General features: G+C 36.1%; 1 protein-coding gene across 1 annotated transcript in view; it reads right to left on the bottom strand.

Annotated features, from left to right (window-relative positions):
* Positions 1-21,277, bottom strand: part of PRTG (protogenin) — a 117,192-nt gene that overhangs the window by 17,469 nt on the left and 78,446 nt on the right. The window contains exons 12-15 of the mRNA XM_063090047.1: positions 5,424-5,519; positions 4,600-4,786; positions 3,792-3,919; positions 1,944-2,114 (exon numbers count right to left, since the gene is read on the bottom strand). Of these exons, the coding sequence (XP_062946117.1) occupies positions 1,944-2,114; positions 3,792-3,919; positions 4,600-4,786; positions 5,424-5,519 (582 nt within the window). The remainder of the gene's footprint in view (positions 1-1,943; positions 2,115-3,791; positions 3,920-4,599; positions 4,787-5,423; positions 5,520-21,277) is intronic.

Here is a 21,277-nt window from a genome sequence, read left to right as displayed (position 1 = left end):
AAGAACTAAAAGAAGAATGTGCTCATGCGATCAAAATTCTTTATTAATACTTTTAACACCTTATTAAATCAGGTTAGTCATTTGGTCAAGTGTTGTGTCCATAAATCATTTTGGAATTGAATAACTGAAACTGAATTATACATTTTTAAGAATATTGTAGTAGACTGAAATGCTAAGGGCCCCCAACGAATTGCACCTCCATCTATTCACACTCTTTGGTAGCCCTCTCCACACTGATGTTGGGGTTGGCCGGGTGACTTGCTCTGCCCAATGGGACATTAGCAAATGTGATGCAAGCAGAGGCTTGTAAAGCTTTCTAGGTGGGGCTCCCTCCTCCCTCTCTTCCTGATTCTGGAAGCTTCTTTTGCTGTTTTTAGACTACTCAGATCTTATTGAAACTCTAATATGGCTGCAGCCTCATGAGAGACTAACAGAAGAACTGCCCAGCTGATTCCAGTCCAAACTGCTGATTCAAAGAATTGTGAGAAAACAAAACGATTGTTTCAAGTTTTAGAATGGTTTGTTAGGGGCCGAGCCTGTGGCGCACTAGGGAGAGTGCGGCGCTGGGAGCGCAGCGATGCTCCCGCCGCGGGTTCGGATCCTATATAGGAATGGCCGGTGCGCTCACTGGCTGAGTGCCGGTCACGAAAAAGACAAAAAAAAAAAAAAAGAATGGTTTGTTAGGCAGCAATAGACAATCAATATAAATATAAAATCATATTGCTGTCAAGTACTTATTACTTTTGTTTTATTTTATCTTATTTATTTATTTATTTATTTGTGCTACTTATTACTTTCAAGTCTCTCTGGTAACCAAGAAATCATTACTTATGGGGCCTCTGCTGACAACATGAATATACAACTGTCAAAACACTAGATTACGTTAACATTTGCTTATTTCATAACTGCATGGAGTTTTATATTACATGCACATAAATGTCTTTACAGTGTATCTTCTTAATTGGGTAAATACTCCCCTTAAAAGATAAATGTATGTGGAAGTGCCTAGTACTGTACAGTGCTTAGAATATGTAGATAACCAACAAATTTCCTTCTTGAAATCCTTCCCAAGATTTTTATTGCTTGGCAAACTACTCTCTTCCCAGCATGCATATCTGAATTAAGGAAGTGACAAAATAATGAAGTTTTACTATGAGTATTTATGTGTTGGACAATCTAAAAGCTGGCATATGGTACTTGTCCAAATAAAAGATCCAAGATTTTTAAAAGGATATAATGATAAAAGCATGCAGTAAGAATGTTAAGAATTTTAGAATTCCGTTTGTCTCAGCTAAAGAGTTAGTGTTACAAAAATTCAGTGTTTTTTAACCCCTAATCAGCTTTTCCTTGTACTTAAGTGAACCGTAATTTATTTGCATTTGGACCATTTTAGTAGCAGTGCAAAGGTCTTCTTCCTTAAACCAGGTCTTCTACCAGTGTGTCCTACTCCAGTGCAAGACACACCGCCACCAAAAACCTAGTAATTAGCCATAACAATTCTCTCTCCCTTAATCCTCTCTCTCTCCCTCCCATCATCCAAATTATCAAGTCTTGTCAATTTTACCTCCTTAATGTCTTTCAACCCTCTTCTCCTTTCCATCCTAATCCTCACCATCCTAGTCCAGGCTTACTATCTCTTTCCTGGACCACTATGTCTACTTTCTAACTAGTTATTCCCTCCGCATTACCCTTATCCCCACTCCTCCTCAACCAAATCTTCTACTCACAACAGTAAGAGTGATCTTTCTGAAACATGAGTCGTTCTTAAAATAGGTCAATGGCTTCCCCAAAGTTCTTTGAATAAAACCAAAATATTTAATAATTTGTTACTTCATACATAAAAATATAAATTCAAAACAGCCTCTAGATCCCTCTTTCCCTTGTTTCCTTATCACTAATAATCTTACTTTTTCTTCTCTTTAGTAATTTATGATCATATTTACCTTCCCGGTGTAGGACCTGCCACTCTCCTGCAATCCAGGCCTTCCTGGATGCATACAGGATGGTGTAGCGTGTTACAACCGTCTCTGGGCCATCAGGGGGTTTCCAGGAAACCAGAGCAGTGTCATCCTCTATCAATGTCACTTTTACTCCAACTGGTGGGCCTGCTGGTGCTGTGCACACACGAAAAAAAAATTGTATTACTAGGATAAAATGGTTCATAAACACTCAAATATCTGGCTGATAGGCTTAGAAAGGAATTTGAAAAACTAGAAACCACCATTAAAAAACCTCAAAATCACAGCTTTTAAAGATCATTAGTGATAATAGTAAAGTAATACTTTTTCGTCTTTTTCTGAAAGCTAATTTCATTATTATAATATTTAAAACATTAAAAATATAAAGTAGATGGCAGATTTCTAGATGTAGAGTTACTCAAAGGGATGGCCATTTTCAGGGCTCTTGATTTGTTTTGCTACACTGCTACATTTACAGTTCCACCGACAGTACCTGTCCACTAGATACTGAGTTTGACCCCACTAGTACTGAATCTAAATTATAGTTATTACTAAAATGTATAGAACTTTAACTTAACCTGATCTAGGAGGCCACTGAAGAAAATGCTTCTGAGACCAAAACATTTAATTATTCCCCAAAAAGTTGTGAATCAGTGAGTTTACAGGGCAGACTTAAGTCGAATAACTTATATCTGTGAAAAGTAGTGAAATCTTAGAATTTTAGTTGATTCCACTGAAGCACCCTTGTTCTCCTGACTGCTCTCCTGACTGTGTCCCACCCTGCTACCATATATGCCCAGCTGTCCCCTGCTCTGCTGTAACAGCTGATGCAATATTTTGACTTTCCCACTCTGCTATAACTGCTAACAAACCTGGAACTTTTCTTGCCTAAAAGAAAGTTATAACCATATAAGGTCACCCCTAACCCCGCTGTAAAAACCAGAAGTGTAACAATATAAAAGAGACAGCTCTACTGCATTCAGGGCGCAACCTTTGTGACACAAGTCTGCTGAGCCAGTGCCAGCACCAATAAACTCTGCTTCCTGCTTCAAGCCTCAGTGTCCTGCCTCTCCTTGAGAGTTCGCTGTAACATGGCTGTAACATGCTGTAACACCATGTTTAATATGAGCTAAAAGTATGAAGATCTGGTTTTTGGAACAACATCATGTATGGAATATTGGCCAAACCATAGCAAAGAAGCCCTATGCTCACTGACATAAATGTCCCTTGTTTTCTCTCAGCCTAATTAATAGAGCAGGATACTGGCCAACTGCAAAAAAGTAAAATAAAATAAAATAGAGCAGGAATGATCCTTATAGACTATCCACTCCAGCATTCCAGAGATAAGGAAATGCAGCTCTAGAGACATGAAATATCTTAGCTGGAGCCATAGGTAAGCTACGGAATTGATGCTCAAGCAGATATTACACTGTACTGTACACAGTATCAAGCTACCACTCATACACAAATGAGTTCTTGTGTGGGTTCCTAAGATCACTGACAAATACATTATTCACTTGAGTCTATTTTAAATTATTTGGGTGCAGTCTTGCACAGACACCTGACTAATAAAACAAAACAAAACAAAAAAAAGGCTTCCTTAAAGGGACACTGAATTTAAGCCCACTTGCCAGAAATACATACACTGAGAAGAAAAAAATTTAAATATAATAAAGGAAAAGAAATTTCAAAAGTTAAGAAACAAATGTATGCACATCAACTGGTAGATGGCAACAAAGGTAGTATCTTTCTCAAAGTGACGTATATATTTTTTAAATATTTCCTTAAAATTTTTTTTTAGGATAAAACCCGTAGAGAAGCTGCCTTCTTTACCTTCTGGAAGTGTAGAATGGTAGACGACAGGGCTCCAAGGACTGGAAAGCTGATCCACATGTAATCGAACAGCAAATTCGTATTTGGTGTTTGGTTCTAGACCTTGAACTAGCATGTGAGTTTCTGATCTACAATAATGAGTGATGAAATTGTTAATGCTGGTACCACACTGTTTCTAAAAGATCGTCAGCATTTCCAGCCAATAATAGGGCATACCATTATTATTCATTAGCTCCTCATTTTCTTTAAAAACATTTTTAGACTAAAAGAGCAATGTGATTTGACTATTAAGATACTACATTTGGTATTATCCTATAGAAATAAGCCTACAAGTTGCCTCTCTGAGAGGAACCTAGAAAATTAACAGTATTAGAAATGTCCCAAGACACAGGGATTTCCCCTGAAATAATGGAAGTAAAATCACTTTTAAAACATAGTGATCAACATCTTTCTAACTCTAACCTAGAAAACAGAATGACAACTAGCCCTACTTTTTGATGCCAGCATGAAAATGGTCTTTTGTTTCTTTCTTTAAACATGCTAAGTTTAACCACTTGAAAATAATATAGCTTCTTACTAATCTTGTTCATGAAGCTGGGCAAATAAAAATCACTTATGTAAATTAAGGGTCAAAAAGTATAGTTTTTAGAACTGCCTATGGTAAGGATGCAAAACTCCCAGCCATTCTATAAGTAAAATAAGTCCTGAAACAAATACTTACAGGTGAAGCCCAAGCTGGGCATAAGATGGTAAGAAGTATGAATGGGGAAGAAAGCAAAGAAAACAACCATTAACAGAAGCTACATACGTTTGAAGGTATAGAACCAAAGAAGCATTCTGTAGGCCCACAGGGTTACAGCGGATGGTGTAATTAATGATTTGTGCAGTGGTGAACGCAGGCCTCCTCCAGTGCAGGAAGATGGAAGATGAGGTGTTAGCCTTCGCATAGAGATGGTGGGGTGGTGGTGGAGGAGGCACCATGCGATCACGAACAGCTATTGAAAAAGACAATGTTAATTTATCACACGGCATAACATTTAATACAGAAAGTGGTAAAATGGTAAAATCATAATACCCCACTGTGGAAGTTGATTTTAGGTCTTTCTTCCACCAGAAATTCATAGTGGTCTAGAAGTATAACATCCAAACCTAACTAACTTTTCTGTGAGTTAGATGGAGTCAAATATTATCAGTACTTAATAGATTGGAAAACAGAAGCACAGAGAAGTCAAGTTACTAGCCAAAGACATTCAGAAAACCAGCAGTAGACATAGGACTAGAACAACATCTTTTGTAACAATAAAACTGAACAGCAATCGGAGAGAAACAATTAGCCTCAAAGTAAAAACAGATAAAAGAAAATTCAGTATGTAGGTATTCAGTGGTTATTTTTCCCAGTTAAATTTCTAATGGTCTTTTGTATGCAAAATTAAGATAGATACTTCTAATTCAGTACATCTCACTTAAATACTAACTGAGCACCTACTTGTTCAAGATAGTATGCTAGGCAGCATGAAGGATATTAAGTAATTAGACCACCAAGTCTTCCAAGTTGTAATGAGACTGAAATTTAAAGAAGAAGGAAGAGAAAAGGGAGTGGGAGCCACACAAGCTGCCACAACTCTCACTTACACACGCATCCCGGCGTGCTCACGGTCTGGTCCGCCTGATAGCCATCTTCTATGTTGTTGTAAGCCAGCAGCCTCACGTGATATTTTCTTCTGGGGTCTATAAAGAAGACAGGTAATAATTAGGACCAGCCCTCTAGATATGAGCAAACTTATGGATGGAACCCTTCCAGATTTTGGTTTAAAACCTGTGAATGCATACAAGTTCTAAGCAAGCTTAATTTTTCTTTCTCTCCCTATACTGCACAATGACTCAACAATTTACTTTAGTATGACATTGCTACTGTGACTATCTACAATTATTTAAAATTTTACTTTACTAAATCTAATTTCAAACTATAACACTACCACAACCATTCCTCCTCCTCCTCAACTAACCAGATAAGATTCTTGCCTTTCAAAGCCTTGGGGTTGCTTGATGGATGGTTTACAAGAGATTACACTATAGAAATTTTTTGTTTAGGCAGTTGTATTAGAGAGTAGTTTAATTAAAAAGCATGGAAGTCAAAGTGAGATTGTTTTCTCCCGCCAAGTTAAGGTGAGTTACAATTATCATTCTTTAGTAACTCTGAAATGTTTATAACCATGTGTTGTTTAAGTTGTAAATTTATTTTGAAGTGTGTCTTTCTACAAACCTACAATTTCAAGTTACGAGCTAAATTCACCAAGAAAGATGAGCTAGAGCTCCCTCTACTGGTGTTTGTTAACTATTACAATACTAAAACTAAAATCTACCCCATGCATGTAAAAAAAAATTTTTTTCAGGCCTTTGAGGAAATACATGGTTCCAAATTTTTTTTTTTTTTTAAAGATGACCGGTAAGGGGATCTCAACCCTTGGCTTGGTGTTGTCAGCACCACGCTCAGCCAGTGAGCAAACCGGCCATCCCTATATAGGATCCGAACCCGTGGCCTTGGTGTTATCAGCACCGCACTCTACCGAGTGAGCCACGGGCCGGCCTACATGGTTCTAAATTTTAACTGATATACTTTTTTAAATATTCAAGAAGGTTAAGAATATAAAAATATTTAAAATTTATTGTTTATGATGACATTTAACTGTAGTGTACTTTGCCTAGAACAAAAAAAATACTACTCAAAAATAATATTTATCTATTATACTTCTCCAAATAATAAAATAAACTCTCAAATAAATTAAGTATTTCATAAGAAAAAAACAGTCACCCTTAATAGATGTAGCCCATGTAAAAAAAAACCTTGGAATTAAATTAAAATAATTCTAGAGTAAATTCAAACATTCAAAAATCCAAAAACAAAATATGAAGTTAACGAAATTCTCCAAAGGAATTTAAGAGTTTTTATAATTATTTTAGAAAGTGATAAATATACTCTAATATTTAATTTTAAATGCATTAAAAGGATGCCCTAAAATATAAAATTTTCATTTCCATTTGTTTTGGCAAAATTAAACCACAGAAAGTAAATTTCTATAACCTAGAAATTTTTGTGCTTTCCAGGTAGACAGGTAGGAAAACTAATAACATTTGACTATCTTACAGAAAATATCTTTTAGATACATTATCTTATTTGACTATCACAAATCTATAAGGTATATATTATTCCCATTTTTTAAGCTTAATACCTTTGTAGTACAAGGGTATTAAGGAGAATGTCCAATGCCACACAAAGCTGAACCAAGAACTTGTGGGCATTTCTATGACAAAGTACAGAGCCTTTGTCACAAGTAAGTTTGTGTCTTTATAAATAATTTTAAAATAGAGATATTTTCAAAGATTTTATAAAGTAATTATCCAAAAACATAGGCACACATTTGGATTTCATCACTTAAATGATTTCCAACATTCAGCAGTGAAATTCTAAGATTCAAAAGGTTTTGGTTCAGATTAATGGCTATTTAATATGAATTTGTTTTCTTCTTTCTTTCCTCCTCACATATTGCTGAATGTATTATTCTACTGAATCCTGAGTTCAGCATTACAAACACTCCCTCTGAATGGGTACAAATGGAATTCAATTGGCTCTTCACATTCTAGTTCTCTATAAATCCATAGTGCATCCTTGAAAAATAATTTCTTTACTCTGTCTCTACTCAAATAGAAAAGCGTCTTTAGGAAAGCCTCCTGAGCATAAGTTGTTGTGCCAGGAACGCAGCAGACACAGAAAAGGAAGGATAAAACAGATTTGCCCTCAAAGTAGCTCATATTCTCCTCAGGGAGCCAGCCATTATACAGCTATTCCTCACAGAAAGCTGATTTTGATGATGGTTATGAATACAGGTGGAGAGATTAATCTTTTTTCCACTGTGTAAAGAACCTCAATTGACACTGTATGGATACTTCTCGGGATTGTTACTTTTTGTTAGCCCTAAAACGGTTTCCTCAAGTTTTCCCTTCTTCCTCTTTCAAAACGAACTGCTTACACTAAAATTTAAACCCAGAATTGAACTTTTTTTTTGTTGATCAGGCAGAAGCAGCTTATGTGTCCTGAAAAGATGACAGAACAGAGTTGCTTCTCTAATGCCTTCAGCACCTGGTTGTTGTCCACTCAGAACAGATTCAAATAAGACCCATACGAGGGGCAGCAGCTCTTCTGGTGCGCCCATGTGGAAATCAGCCAAGTATTAGGGAGCAGTCATCTCAAATACCAGGGTCAGGAAAAGGCAAGCCACCAAGCAGAAAAACAAGATCCTCTCTATCCAAACAAAAAAGGTAAAACAAAAACCAGGAGAATTTTGGAAATTATTTCAGTAGAAAAAAGATTATAAAACAATCTATGAAAAAAATAATTTAAAGGAAAGGAAAAACCCATTCACATTTGTTCATATGTGATCTACTCTTCATGCCCTACAACGAATCTCATTTTTAAAAATAAAAAGTGCCAGGTTAGGGGCAGAACTGAGCAATGGGCCATGTGGATTGGCCATGTGGGATTTGCCACATGCTCTTCTTTAGCTTTGAAAAATTTGACTCCAATCTCAAAATCTAGTCACTACATTATTTTGGTTTGTTAATCCAGAGACTCTGGAACAACCAGGCTTACTGTTGTTCAGCAGTTTGTTAGAAATTTGACTTCATGTACCGTTTGTAAACTTAAGAGAGGGACCAGGGATCAGAGCCCTCACATAATGTTAAGATGAGCGTTATCAGGAAATAATAGTTATCAGCTAAAAAGAAAACAGAGTACAGCTACATAATCAATAGAATTAAGCATTCAGAATAAAAAACAAAGAGTTAAAGACCAATATATTAAATACAAGTAAATGTACAAAGAATGAGCCTCAGCTTAAGTAGCCCAAGTCCTAAAACTTTACAGTTCTGCAAATCCCTCCAAAGCATAAGGGACAAAGCAGAGCCCAGTATCAACATTGTGAAATGCCACAGGGAACCAATTCCCAAGGCTGGTTACAGCCCTTCTTGAGCTAAGCACTGCCACGTATGTGGTGCTTGGTTACACGAGACTCAGCAGACTTTAGGCTATGTGGTTTGGGGGGAAAAACAGCACAGTCAGGAAGAGCAGCCACAAAGAATAGTGCAGGCCTTCTCAAAACCCAGAGTAGGAAGGAGAAATGCAGAGACAGGAAGAGACTTGGTCCTGGTTCTTTCAAAACTCAACACAAGGGGCATAAAATTCACTCCTCAATTCTTAAGAGTCCTGGGGTGATGGCTTAAATAGGTAGTGTTTGGATTTAGGGTTAAACTTGCTTAAAGATTTAGCAATATATAAAGAGGAAGGGTCAGAAAAGAAAGCTCAAATTAATTTAACACAAATCTGACCCTAAATGTTTTGATTTATAACATTTCAGCTCTGGAGTGTCAGTTTACATTAAAGTGATGGTGGTCCCTAGCCAAATGAACTTGTCTCTTCTTTATTAGGAAGTCGACTTTGGCCAAAAAATGATCTTCCTGACACACTGCTATGGCTATACCCTGTAACTTTTCTCCACTGGCTTGAGGACTTGCCTCACTGTCCTTCCTTTCTGATTCCTTCTCATTACCAGCCTTTCTACTTGGATTATTAGTCATGTAAGGAAGAGTCAGAACCAAAAGTCTGGCTGGCCAAGAAAGAATTCAGAAGTATCAGATAAACACTTATCAAGTGTCTACCAAAAGTCAAGCAACCACATGAATGACTCAAGGATTAGAATGATGCAACTCTTGCTTTTAATTTCAGTCTACCAAAGGAGACAGACTGATAAATGAATATTCTATATTCTATATGTATTATTTACTAATTATACAGACTTGAGCAATTTTCTTACTTTTCTAAGTCTCATTTACTGTTATTTGGAAGACAAAGATATAATAAAACCTCCCTTCTAGGGATTTTAAGAGTATTAAATGAAATCATGCCTATTAAGTACTTTGTGCAGTTCCTATGATTAGTAAAACATAATATTATTGTTGTTATGTGAGTAAAATTGCCTGGGAGAACAGAAAACAGAGAACCAAAAATATGGTGCACTTAAATTCAGATATCATCTTTGTGAAGTCTTATGAACATCAAAGATTAATTCACAGAACGTCTACAGTCCAGAATATTAGCAAATTAGCAATTAGTAAATACTGAAGCTAAGCTCTAAACTACTCTCTGTCTTCATTAATATTCCCTGGTGTGTACAGCAGGCAAAGGCTCCCAAGTGTGCATCTGATTTGTACATATGACTGCAAGAGCTGTGTTTTGTGTTTATGGCCACTAAGAATGCTTGCTGTTTTGGCAACCAAGTCACATGGTATATAATCCTCTCAGTGGCAAATCCACCTTCACCCATGTCTTCCATGTTAATCTAATAATCTCTCATCTGCTAATGAAGAAACAGCCCTGATGATGATGAATGCTTTGGAAAACAACTTAAATTTCTTCCTTAATGGAAGCACAGTAAATTGTTTCATAAAAGGGAAATATGGAAGAGTTTGAAGACTAGTATTAGAAACAGCAAGCAGAGGGACACAAAAATTGATTCACTCTGTTAATCATATCCTGTTTTTACAATTAAGAGTTTATTACTCTCAGTGACTACAACTCAGAACAGGAAAAACAAAGGCCAATAATATGAGTCTCTGTAATGCCCAAATCTTTTTAAAGTTCTATTCATCAAGAACCTGATTAATTCCATTCTAACTGCATATTATTTAACAATAATAGTGCATTAACTATATCTTTATGCAAAATGTTAAGTAACCTACTAAAAACTCTTGTATGATATACCCATCTTTCATTGAAACATATTCCCAAAGACCATACAACAAAAGCACCCCAGGGTCACGTTCCAGTGTTTTACTTGAAAAACTTGGATTTCTCTTCACTACCACTAGATGGCATCTGTGTGCCTGTAAGGAGAGAGATGACCCCACTCAACCAGCTATTTAAGGTGGGAGCTATTCTGATACCAGCTGAAACTGATGAATGAGCAAATCAAAACACTATGCATGTATTATGACTACTGCTTAAGTTTCACCAGATGAAAGGCTTGATGAAATGCAAAACTGTAAAAAGGAAGGGCTGCCTTAGATCAGTGTTTGTTATACACATAAATATTTCACACGAATTTCAAAAAACCCTGTGAGCTAGGTATTGTTTCTGCCACCTGTGCTCTACATAGGATGCTGAGCCAAATAGAAGACAACTATCTCTATGACTCAGCACTAAGAAGCTGAGCGACGGTTTAGCAAACGGGTTAAGGTCTGGGATGCTAAACCCAGACTAACTGGATTCCAATTTTAGCTTGGTCATTATTGTGTAACTTGGGGAAGTTATTTTCTCTCTCTGTACCTTGGCTATGATCACCTGTAAAATGGGTATGAGGATGAATGAGCATTTAGGTCATGAAGCTGTCGAGGGGAGAAAAGTCAAGTGCTTAAAAAGAATGCTTGAGTATAACAACAACATTAATTATAATACTAATAAAATCTCAATATTAATTTTTAGCTCCCACCAATAAGTGAGAAAATGTGGTATTTCTCTTTCTGTGCCTGACTTGTTTCATTTAATATAATTCTCTCAAGGTCCATCCATGTTAAATTCACACACATGCGCACACACGCGCACACACACACACACACACAAAACCGCGGGGGGGGGGGGGAAGAAGATATAACAACCACAATTACTTGAAGTTGATACGACAAGCAAACAGAAAGGACATTGTTGGGGGGGGGAGAGGGGGAGGGAGAAGGGCGGGAGGTTTTGGTGATGGGGAGCAATAATCAGCCACAATGTATATCGACAAAATAAAATTTAAAAAAAAATCTCAATAATAATAATATAAAATAATTACTATTAGCATCCCATGATTCCTTATCCCTGCTCCCTCTCATTCAGAAGGGCAAGGTAATGTAGTAATTAAAGGATAGACTCTAGAACCAGACTACCTGGGTTTGAATCAAGTTTCCTTATCTGTAAAATGGAGATTAAATGCGTATATCTTTGTAGAATGTTTAGAAAAATATCTGACACTTTTTAGATGCTTCTTAGTGCTAAACAAATGTAAGGGAGAGAGTTGGTTTGAGAATTAGGGGATTTGGATTTTCATCTTGGATTAACCAGCTGTGTAGCTGCAAAAGTCACTCAGTCTCCCAGAACTCAGTTTCCTCATCTGTAAGACTAGAAAGCTGACATATATCAGCTGTTCTCAAATTTGTTTAGGTAAGTATATTAAGGGAGCTAAGACAAAAGTAAAAGTCCTACGTAAGATAGGAATAACTGCTGCAAAGATATTTGCTAAAACTCTAATAAGGGCATTCACAAAAGGAAATGATTGATTACTACTACTTTGGAGAGGGGGGAGAGCTTTAAGCTTCATAGAAAAGGTGGCATTTAGCCAGAATTTGACAAGGGGAAGAAGAGCTCTAGGCCAAGGGAGTAAGCAAAGGCTCGGAGACAGGATTGGATCTGAGACAAGTAACAGGGAAGAGGTCAGACTCACTGAGCAGTAAAGGGTACATGAGCGAGGGCCACACAGAAAAGTTAGCCTGGGAACAGATCAGAGAGCCAGGTTAGGCATTGTGGATTTTATTACATATACACAGTAGGCAGCTGATGGAACTGAAATGGAATTGTTTAGAGAAGGGATTAAGAAAGAGGAGTAAGCGCCAAAGTTTCCAGCCTGGGTCAACCAATAGAAGTGGAAAAGGATGTGCTTGGCAGAGGGCTGCCCTTCAGCTCCAGTTCCATGCTCTCGGCCCATCTTATTAAGCCAGGGGCCCTATAATCACTAATGTTTGAGAAATCAGACAGCTAAAGTAGTAAGAATATATGTAAATTAAGAGAATACATTCTGAAGAATGGCATCCTCTCCTACTGAACGGCCTTGTGACTGAAACCCTTTTTTTTTTGCCCAATTCCTGGTTTTAGGTTATCTCTGAAAGAAGGCACATTATTGGCCCTCAATAAATGGGTGATAATAACATGTACTCTCAAGGTAATCAAATACCCGGTAGAACAAAAGCAGAAAAAGCAGAAATTATAAGCATTAAGGAGTATATTAATTTTACTTTAGAGAGAAAACATTTAAGAATTCCAGTCTTGTTGGATTTTTGTCATTGTTCTGTCCTTAGATTTCTTTAAGATGCAAAAGGCAAAAACTAATAGGCTCACCTAGTAGGAAGTTTCCACACAAACACCATGAAAACTAAGAGCTCTCTGACTGGAGATGAACTCAGATGGCAAAACTGACGGAAATCAAATTCAAACTTTGTGAAGTTTTTATAGTAATATTAACACATTGCTTTGTTTCCTGGAAGACGTATAATAGAAAACAATTATTTACAAAGTATTGGGCTGTGGACCAACAGTAAGAGATAATACTGAGGTCACGAAAACCAGGCCTTTGTTTCTTTTAGCTGCTGTTTGTTTATGAGGCTCCAGAAGGCTTGGTAAGAGCCAGGCCAGAGATAACAGGTTAGGGCATGATAAAATTAAGAGAAAATCTGAGGTCAGGAACCTGAAAAAGCTTTTCCCCCACAGGAGTGAATCCACTCTGACACCGCTTCTTAAATTCAAATCTGGTATAAACTTAGAAGAATGGGAGATATAACTCTCTATGGGAAATTCTCAGGTGGTGGGAAAAATAATCCTCCTAAGACCAAAGGAAGATGATGCATTCACACTTACTTTACTATCGTCCCCTGCCACTGGTTCAATTTACAGACATGGAGCATGCTGAAGCAGTCTAATGAAATGCCTTAAGAAAATAACTATTATTTTAAAAATCACTATGCATTACTTTATTTATTTAAAATGCTGCTAAAGAAAAGCTTTGCTTACATCAGCAACAAAGATAAGATTAAGATAGCTTCAAAGCATTAAAAATAGTCAAATTGGAATATATATGTGAAGGCAAGTAGCAATCTGAAAATTTGCTGACATAAGGTCAGCATATGTGCAGTCTGAAGATGATAAGGTAGGAAATGATCAGAATAAGCTACAAACATGAAGTTCTGAAGGACGAAACCTAGGGTCCGGCCAAATGTCCATCTTGAATTTAATCTTTTGTACAACAAGGTTTTGTGCAAGCCTTTTCAGGTCCATTGTTCCCCTGCAGCCCGACTGGAGAGCTCCTTGGTCTGGCTAGCCAGGGTGACTGCACTTCCCCCAAGCCTGTCCCTTCAACACAATACCCCCCATATAATTATTCAGAGAAGAGGCCAGCAGTACGGACTGCTGTGACACCTGGGTCGTGGCCTCTGACACAGAATCTGGAGCCAGCCTAAGTCTAGTCCAGCAGCAGAGGAGCAGGAAAAATGCAAAGGGGGATGGGTGGGAAAGGAAAGCAGAGTGAAATACTATGCTTTAAAATGCTATGTTTTAGCACAGCAACGAAAACACAAATCACATCTGAACAATGTGATTTGCTTCCAAGTTTTCCAAATGTTGTAAGTTTATATTTGTCCACTCTAAACCATACAGAGAGGGGAGTGGTCTTCTTCTAAGAGAGAACTCTTTGTCTTGTATCATCAGACTTAACATCTTTGTCTTGTTAGAATGGAAGATTAGTTTGTGATGGTTTAAATAATGTCTTACACCTGAATGTGCTGGTATGCTGATTTAAAAACAGGTTTTTAGCTATAGGACTGTAAATTTTACTATAAGCCTAGATTAAAAATTCATTCTCCTTTTGTTTACAAACTGAATTTCTGCAATGGATTGTAAATCATAAACATTTTTCACTTTGTCTGCATTATAAATTTAAAGGAACTTTCTTTAATGATAACTATGCCAAAATATTAGAAATTTGTTCTGTGGTAATACAGAATATTTGAGCATAAAATAGAATGGCAGATGGAGTAGGCAATCCTCCATCTCCCCAACTTTTCCTATGTGTTCTAGATGCAGCTCCCATGCAAACTGATGGTAGAGTATTTGTCTGAACCTGAAATGACTCAGTCTCTTTTGTTCTGCTCCCCCGAAGGGCCTTAAGACAAATAACACCTCTCATTCCCAGTAAAAACATCCCCTCTCCTACCGAGTTTAGGATCGTTTAGAAGAAAGTTCTTTGTATGTGACATATAAGAATCAGTTGTCTACCAAAGTAACTATATCCTATTTATAATCTGTTTTTAAAACCTGCTCAAAATGACTGGGATTGTTTTGTAAAATCCCAAAGCGTAAGGCTTTCCCAATTATATTGTGTTCAGTACATTTTGATTTTACTTCTTTTTTGATCATGTAATTTCTCTTTTATGTATCAGCCTTTCAAGACTTCTTTTTAAAATATTTTTCATTTTTGACAAAATGCATGATTCTTTAGGCTGTCTGGATAAGAAATATTTAGGACTGAAGACTTCTACTTGAACACTGCTGTAAGCGAATCTGATTTACATCCAAACACTGAAAAACTAATCTGAACGTGATGTTGGAAGCCCCCACAAACATGGTTTTTGATCTTCTATGTTCTTTTCTAATGGAAGGGCTTTCCCCTTGTGAATCACTGTGGAAGAAAGGCACCTCACTGGTTGAATTTTGTAAGATAATTCTCTCCCACTGCATCATGAATTAATGGGAATACGATGAGGGTTGATATACTTCCCTTGAGTGGGAGGAGAAAAAGAAAAAATGATCCCCAAAGAGCAGTAGTTTCACTGTCCTAAAATTTATAATATATGTGAACTATACTAATCAGGGTTGTGTCCACATATATGTTACTGAATAATGTAAAAGTGAATAAAACAGAGTGACTACTGACTACAAGAATTTATAATTCTAACACAAAAAAAGTATATTACAGTGGGTCTGTGTGTGCAGTCTCCTAGGACAATTAAGAGGGTATAAAATTTACAAACAAAGTTTACCTAAAGTTGTTACATAAGAAAATGAAATGAATTTGTGTGATTGTGTTGATATTTCTATCAAGAGCAATACTTACCCTAAACGCATCCAAACCAGAATTACTTGACTTGTACTACTGTACTTGGCTTAGCATTTGTTTAAGTAGCTGCTGTGTCTGCCAACACACATACACGGGTTGTCTCACATACATCACTGCCTTACAAACAATATTTTTATAGACTGACAGAGAAAGCCTATTCATGACAACCAAACTTCCCCTGAAGCTATGAAATAAATTTCCTTCCAGTACTAACATTTCTCCATTTCACTGTCATGGGCTCACCATGCCATTTTGACCCTTTTGTGAGGCAACATGAAAATACCATCTATCATCTCCTGAACCACAGTGACTTGGTCAGAGGTGCATGGTTTCATTGCAAAAACATCTGTACGCAGTTTGATAACCATCCCTTCAGATCTCAACCCTCAGCAGTTAAAAGCATTTTTACAGGATGGGAAAGATGCAGGAAGACAGCTTGAAACCAATCTTAAATTTCTTCTCATATGGGAAATGCAAGTTGGTGAAATATCAGCTTTATCAATCATAGTATTAAAACCATGATTGTTTACTTATTTTTGCCTCCTTTAAAACTCACGAGAAGCACTACAACTTATTTAAACTCACTGAATGCATCACTCTGAAACTGATAACAGAATTCTGGGAGTTCTTTGACACAAGCAGGTGCAGGTCATTAACATGTTAATTGGCTATAAACAGACTACTCAAATTCTGTATAAACCTTAAATATTTCAGGTATTAAAAGAACTGAAGATCTTTGGGGTATTGGAAGGTATTCAATGTATCTTAAAATGTTTTTCAACACACATGATAGAGAATCTAAAAGAATTTGAACATACAGTTAAACCAAAAGGATTTTCTGATAAATAAAATATCAAACAGATTTAAGATTTCTAATATTCAATCTGAAATATACTACTATAAACATCAGTTTATAAACATTTCATGGATAAAAGAGATATTTAGCTGTTTAAGGAAATAATTTCAGTTCAGAGTATTTTTGTATTATCCACTCAGCTACAGTTTTTAGTTCCTCAACTGGGTTTTAATTAGAAGGGCTACTGGAAGTATGAATTAAGAAACTGATTTTCTGTGTCTTAATTTATTAATATGTAAGTTTATATTATAGCGTATGCCAACTGATATAACTTTTAAATATACCCACATTCCTAGAAAATTGTTTTGTACAAGTAATTATTTTAGAAGTGATGTTGTTTTAACCATGTATATAAAAATGGTAAAACCATTCTCTAATTTGGAGGTACTGATTAAAAATTAAAAACACAATACAGAGCTTTTTTAACCTTAAAAAAATTTTTTTAAACATTTTGATTTATTTGCTCTATTTCTTGCTGTCTTATTTGTGTGTGTGTGCGAACATACACATACATACTTTTTCTTTTGTTGAATCATCACAATATTTCATGTCACACCTTACTTGGACAAGTTTCCTGAGAGAACGAGGATATTCTTCTGTATAACCACAATACATTACACCCAATAAATTTAACAATGATACAATGTTATCTAATATGTAGTCTGTATTTAAATTCCCAAAATTATCTCAGTAATGTTCTATTTAACTTTTTCCCCCACCAAGAATCCAACTGAGGATCACATTCCATGTCATGTCTCCTTCATTTAGGACTGTCCCCTGCTCTTTTCCTGTCTTCCGTGAAGGTGGCATTTTTGAAGAATCCAGTCTAGTTGTTTTGTAGAATGTCCCACAATCTGGATTTACCTGTTTGTTTTGTCATTATGTGATTCAGGCTAAACATTTTTGGCAAGAATACTACATAGGTTAAGTCATGACTTTAATATAGGGTATTTTTATGAAGGGGAATAAAACTTAAATCCATGTGTTCTGTGTGGATTTGTCAGGCTGCTTGTTGAAGAGGAATATTATGGTTTCAAAAGCTTTCCTAGCTGCGGAATAGCCTAATTTTCTTAGCTGCCAATTTTCTCTCTATATATATCAATATATCTATATCTACCCACTTAAAAGTTTGTATTGATCACTGGCTTGGTACTGAGAACAATAAAAAGAACAACATCAACTTGCTTTTAGACTTCTGAGACTTTTTATATAAACAATGTAAACGCAGATTTTTCTCTTTTTCTTTTTAAATTCCCAGTGAATCAAACTGTAATGCCAATTAGTAAAATGTAGACGCACAGGGGAAGAGAGTCGGGGCTGTACAAGTATGTGATTGAGTCACTGTGGGACACAGAATTGATAACGATTAAAACAATCATGGTAATTTATCAGAATAGAGATGTGCACAGAAAAATGGGCCTTTTTAAAAGTGTCTCCTCACTTCTTGAATCTTCAGAGGCTTTAAATGTAGTTTCTATAGTTTTACGGGGTCAGAATTGAGGCCCATCTGCCATGATTTTTCTTCCAAGACAAAAGGTCATTTTATGAAAAGGGTGGGAGAGTAACTATTCAAGAAAGAGGAGCACACTAAAGTCATCATACTTGGCCATCCAGATGGAGACAGGTGAAAGTTCAAAAAAATTATTTTAATTGTTTCCTCCACTAATATCTCTAGGTCATCCAAAGCCCTATAACTTCTTAAATGATCCTAGAAACCACAGGAATCTTTCCTTGTTATCTTAAGTCATTGTCAAGCATAAGTTAAAATGACTTTCAATAGATTCACAAAGACTCTCCAACAATTTCAGCATATAGAGCTTTTCTGGAGGTATTGTATCTCAGGAATTAAATTAGTATATTATAACCTTCTTCTAATAATTAAAATATCCTGTGTCCTATAGCTAATAGTGTTCGTAGTTTGCTTTGGCTGCAAGGAAGCTCACAGCTAAATTTACAGGCCATTTCTAGCAACTACACAGGACCTTATGGCATACAATAAAGAAGCCATAATCCTAGTTTCGTTGATTTTCCAATCTTCATTTATCTTTGCCCCAATTTCTTCATCTAGTTATATTCAATTAAAAAATACTTTACTGGTTTTTTCTCATTATGATCAAATACATGTTTGTTATGAAAAATTTATAAAATTCAGACAAGCAAAAAGAAATAAAAGTAAAATGTCCTTAATACCAGCACCCAGAGATAAGCACTGTGAACATAAGGTTGTTAGGTTTTCTCATTCCCTTTACTATCCATATGCACACATATTCAACATTTTGTATTTTACAATTTTTTTTTACTTAATATACTGTGAACTATTCATGTCATTAAATATTCTTCTAAAACATTTCTTTCAATGTCCACATTTATTCAGATTGTATGGATGTACCATCGTTTACCTTACTAAACCTCTGCAGCTAGATATTTAGATTTTCTCCAGCTTTTCACAAATATGAAAAGCTGGACTACACTATGGTTAAGTGTTTGTGCATATTTATTAGTATTTTCCTAAGATAGGTCTCTATTAACAGAATTTCTGAGTAAAAGAATATGCATATTACATGAGTCCCCCCCTCTTTAGTATTGTGTAATTATCTCTAGAAAAGTTGTATATCAATTTACACTCCCATCTGTAGTATGAGTGTGTTACCATCACTTACCAGCACTGGGCCTTATCTCACCTGTTTGTTTTTTATTTTGTTGAATTTTGTGTTTCTGTATTGAGTCCCTTCAAATCTTACTTAGAAGGAAGTAGGAGATATATAAGTTTGCAATAATGACTCCAGTCAGATATATTTACACAGCCTGTCAAGGAAGATTACGTATAAACTGGGATAATCAGGCAAAATATGTTGCCTACTGTCTCCACAGGTTTTATAAGTTATTAACATCCTGACACGCCGAGAAAGCTAAGATGCCACTGTCACAATTAGCTGAAGCAAATGCTCTTGTTTCCATGAGACACCAAGGTAAGCGTCAACGAAGTCAGCTGTCTTGGTTAATTCAAGAGGCCTCCACTTATGGCAGCCACATTTTCTGAGATGTTATGCAAAGTCTTTCAAGATTTTAAACATCTCAAAATGGAACAGAAAAACAGGTACAATTTCAATAAGCTATGTCATAATTCTGTTAGAGAACCCTCGTGGGATCACACTAGCTTATCCAAATCAACTAATAAATCAGGTTATTTAGATAGGAAGGTGCACCAGTATTTAGCCTGTTTTGGTGATTATTATATGACTATAGTTTACACCATGCCTTCTTTAATTCTTTCATGATCTCCCCAGGGTCCATCACCTAGTCAACTCTATTATCCTTCAGATCTCAATTGACTATCAGCTTCTCAGGGAAACCTACCCTGACCCCTACCCTCAAACTATATAATGTCTGGGCTGAGCCCGTGGCGCACTCTGGAGAGTGCGGCGCTGGGAGTGCAGCGATGCTCCCTCCCGCCGCGGGTTCGGATCCTATATAGGAATGGCCTGTGCACTCACTGGCTGAGTGCCGGTCACAAAAAAAAAAAAAAAAAAAAAAAAAAAAAACTATATAATGTCCACTATTACACCAACTCTTAACTCTCTATGCTTTTCTATCACAACACTTACTAAAATTTGTAATTATAAATACAAACTTTTATGTTGTATTTAAATATAAAAGGAAGGATGGCCAGTTAGCTCAATTGGTTAGAGCACAGCCTTGTAATACCAAGGTCAAGGGTTTGGTTCTCCATAACAGCCAGCCACCAAAAACATGTAAATATAAAAATTAATATCTTTCTCTATACTGTAAAGCTTCGTAACTGGGTAGTCAGTGAGAAATACCTGATTAAGTATTTTAGAAAAGTGGTTTCTACTTTTTATTTCAATCTCCATTAATAATTTTTTAGCACGCACACTCATTGTATATACCTTTATTTGTTTATAACAGATACATGTGTGACTGTCCTAATATATTATGCATGTTACAAAATAAACATACAAACATATCTTTAAAGGCTAAGATTTAAAATATTTTCCTCCAGTAATGGCCTGTCTTACAGCCCCCCTACAATAATTAGTACAAAGCTTAAAATTTCATCTGCATTAAGTTTTTTTTAAGAACAAAGTTTAAAACGAAAACAGAAAACCACAAGTGTAATTACCGCTGTACAGCAAATGTTTTTTCTACCCACACTGAAGTTTCTTTCATGTGCTAATGGTGGCATTTAAAAAACCACCTCTCCTTTAACTTACTTAGATCTTTAAGGACCTCACACATCTAAAGATTCTTTGCATTCACCAGAAACTTCCAGAGTGGTCTGAGGGGTGACAATGCAGTATGATTAATGGACAGTATTGATTTAATTTCCTACAAGAGTTCTTCCTTCTTTAAGGAGATGTTTGCAATTCATGTCAAGCATTTTACCATGCTTATCGACTCTTAAAAATAGGAGAATAAAAAGTTTACTAAAGTTTTGCCTTCATTCATAAAAATACTATTTGAAAGTTTTGGCCTATAAAACAATCAAGGGCCTACCAATAACTATGAGCATATGCCTAAGACCAAGGAAACTTGTATTTGAGGTTTTATTAGCACATATACAAAGGAAGCAGAAAATAAAACAGTAAAATCAGTTTAATAAATAAACTTCAAGATATAAAGTGCTGTAGAAAATATTG

This window comes from Cynocephalus volans, chromosome 3 (genome assembly GCF_027409185.1).
Source record: "Cynocephalus volans isolate mCynVol1 chromosome 3, mCynVol1.pri, whole genome shotgun sequence".
NCBI lineage: Eukaryota > Metazoa > Chordata > Mammalia > Dermoptera > Cynocephalidae > Cynocephalus > Cynocephalus volans.
The sequence above is the reverse complement of the archived record's forward strand: the minus strand, read 5'-3'. Positions and strand labels throughout refer to the sequence as shown.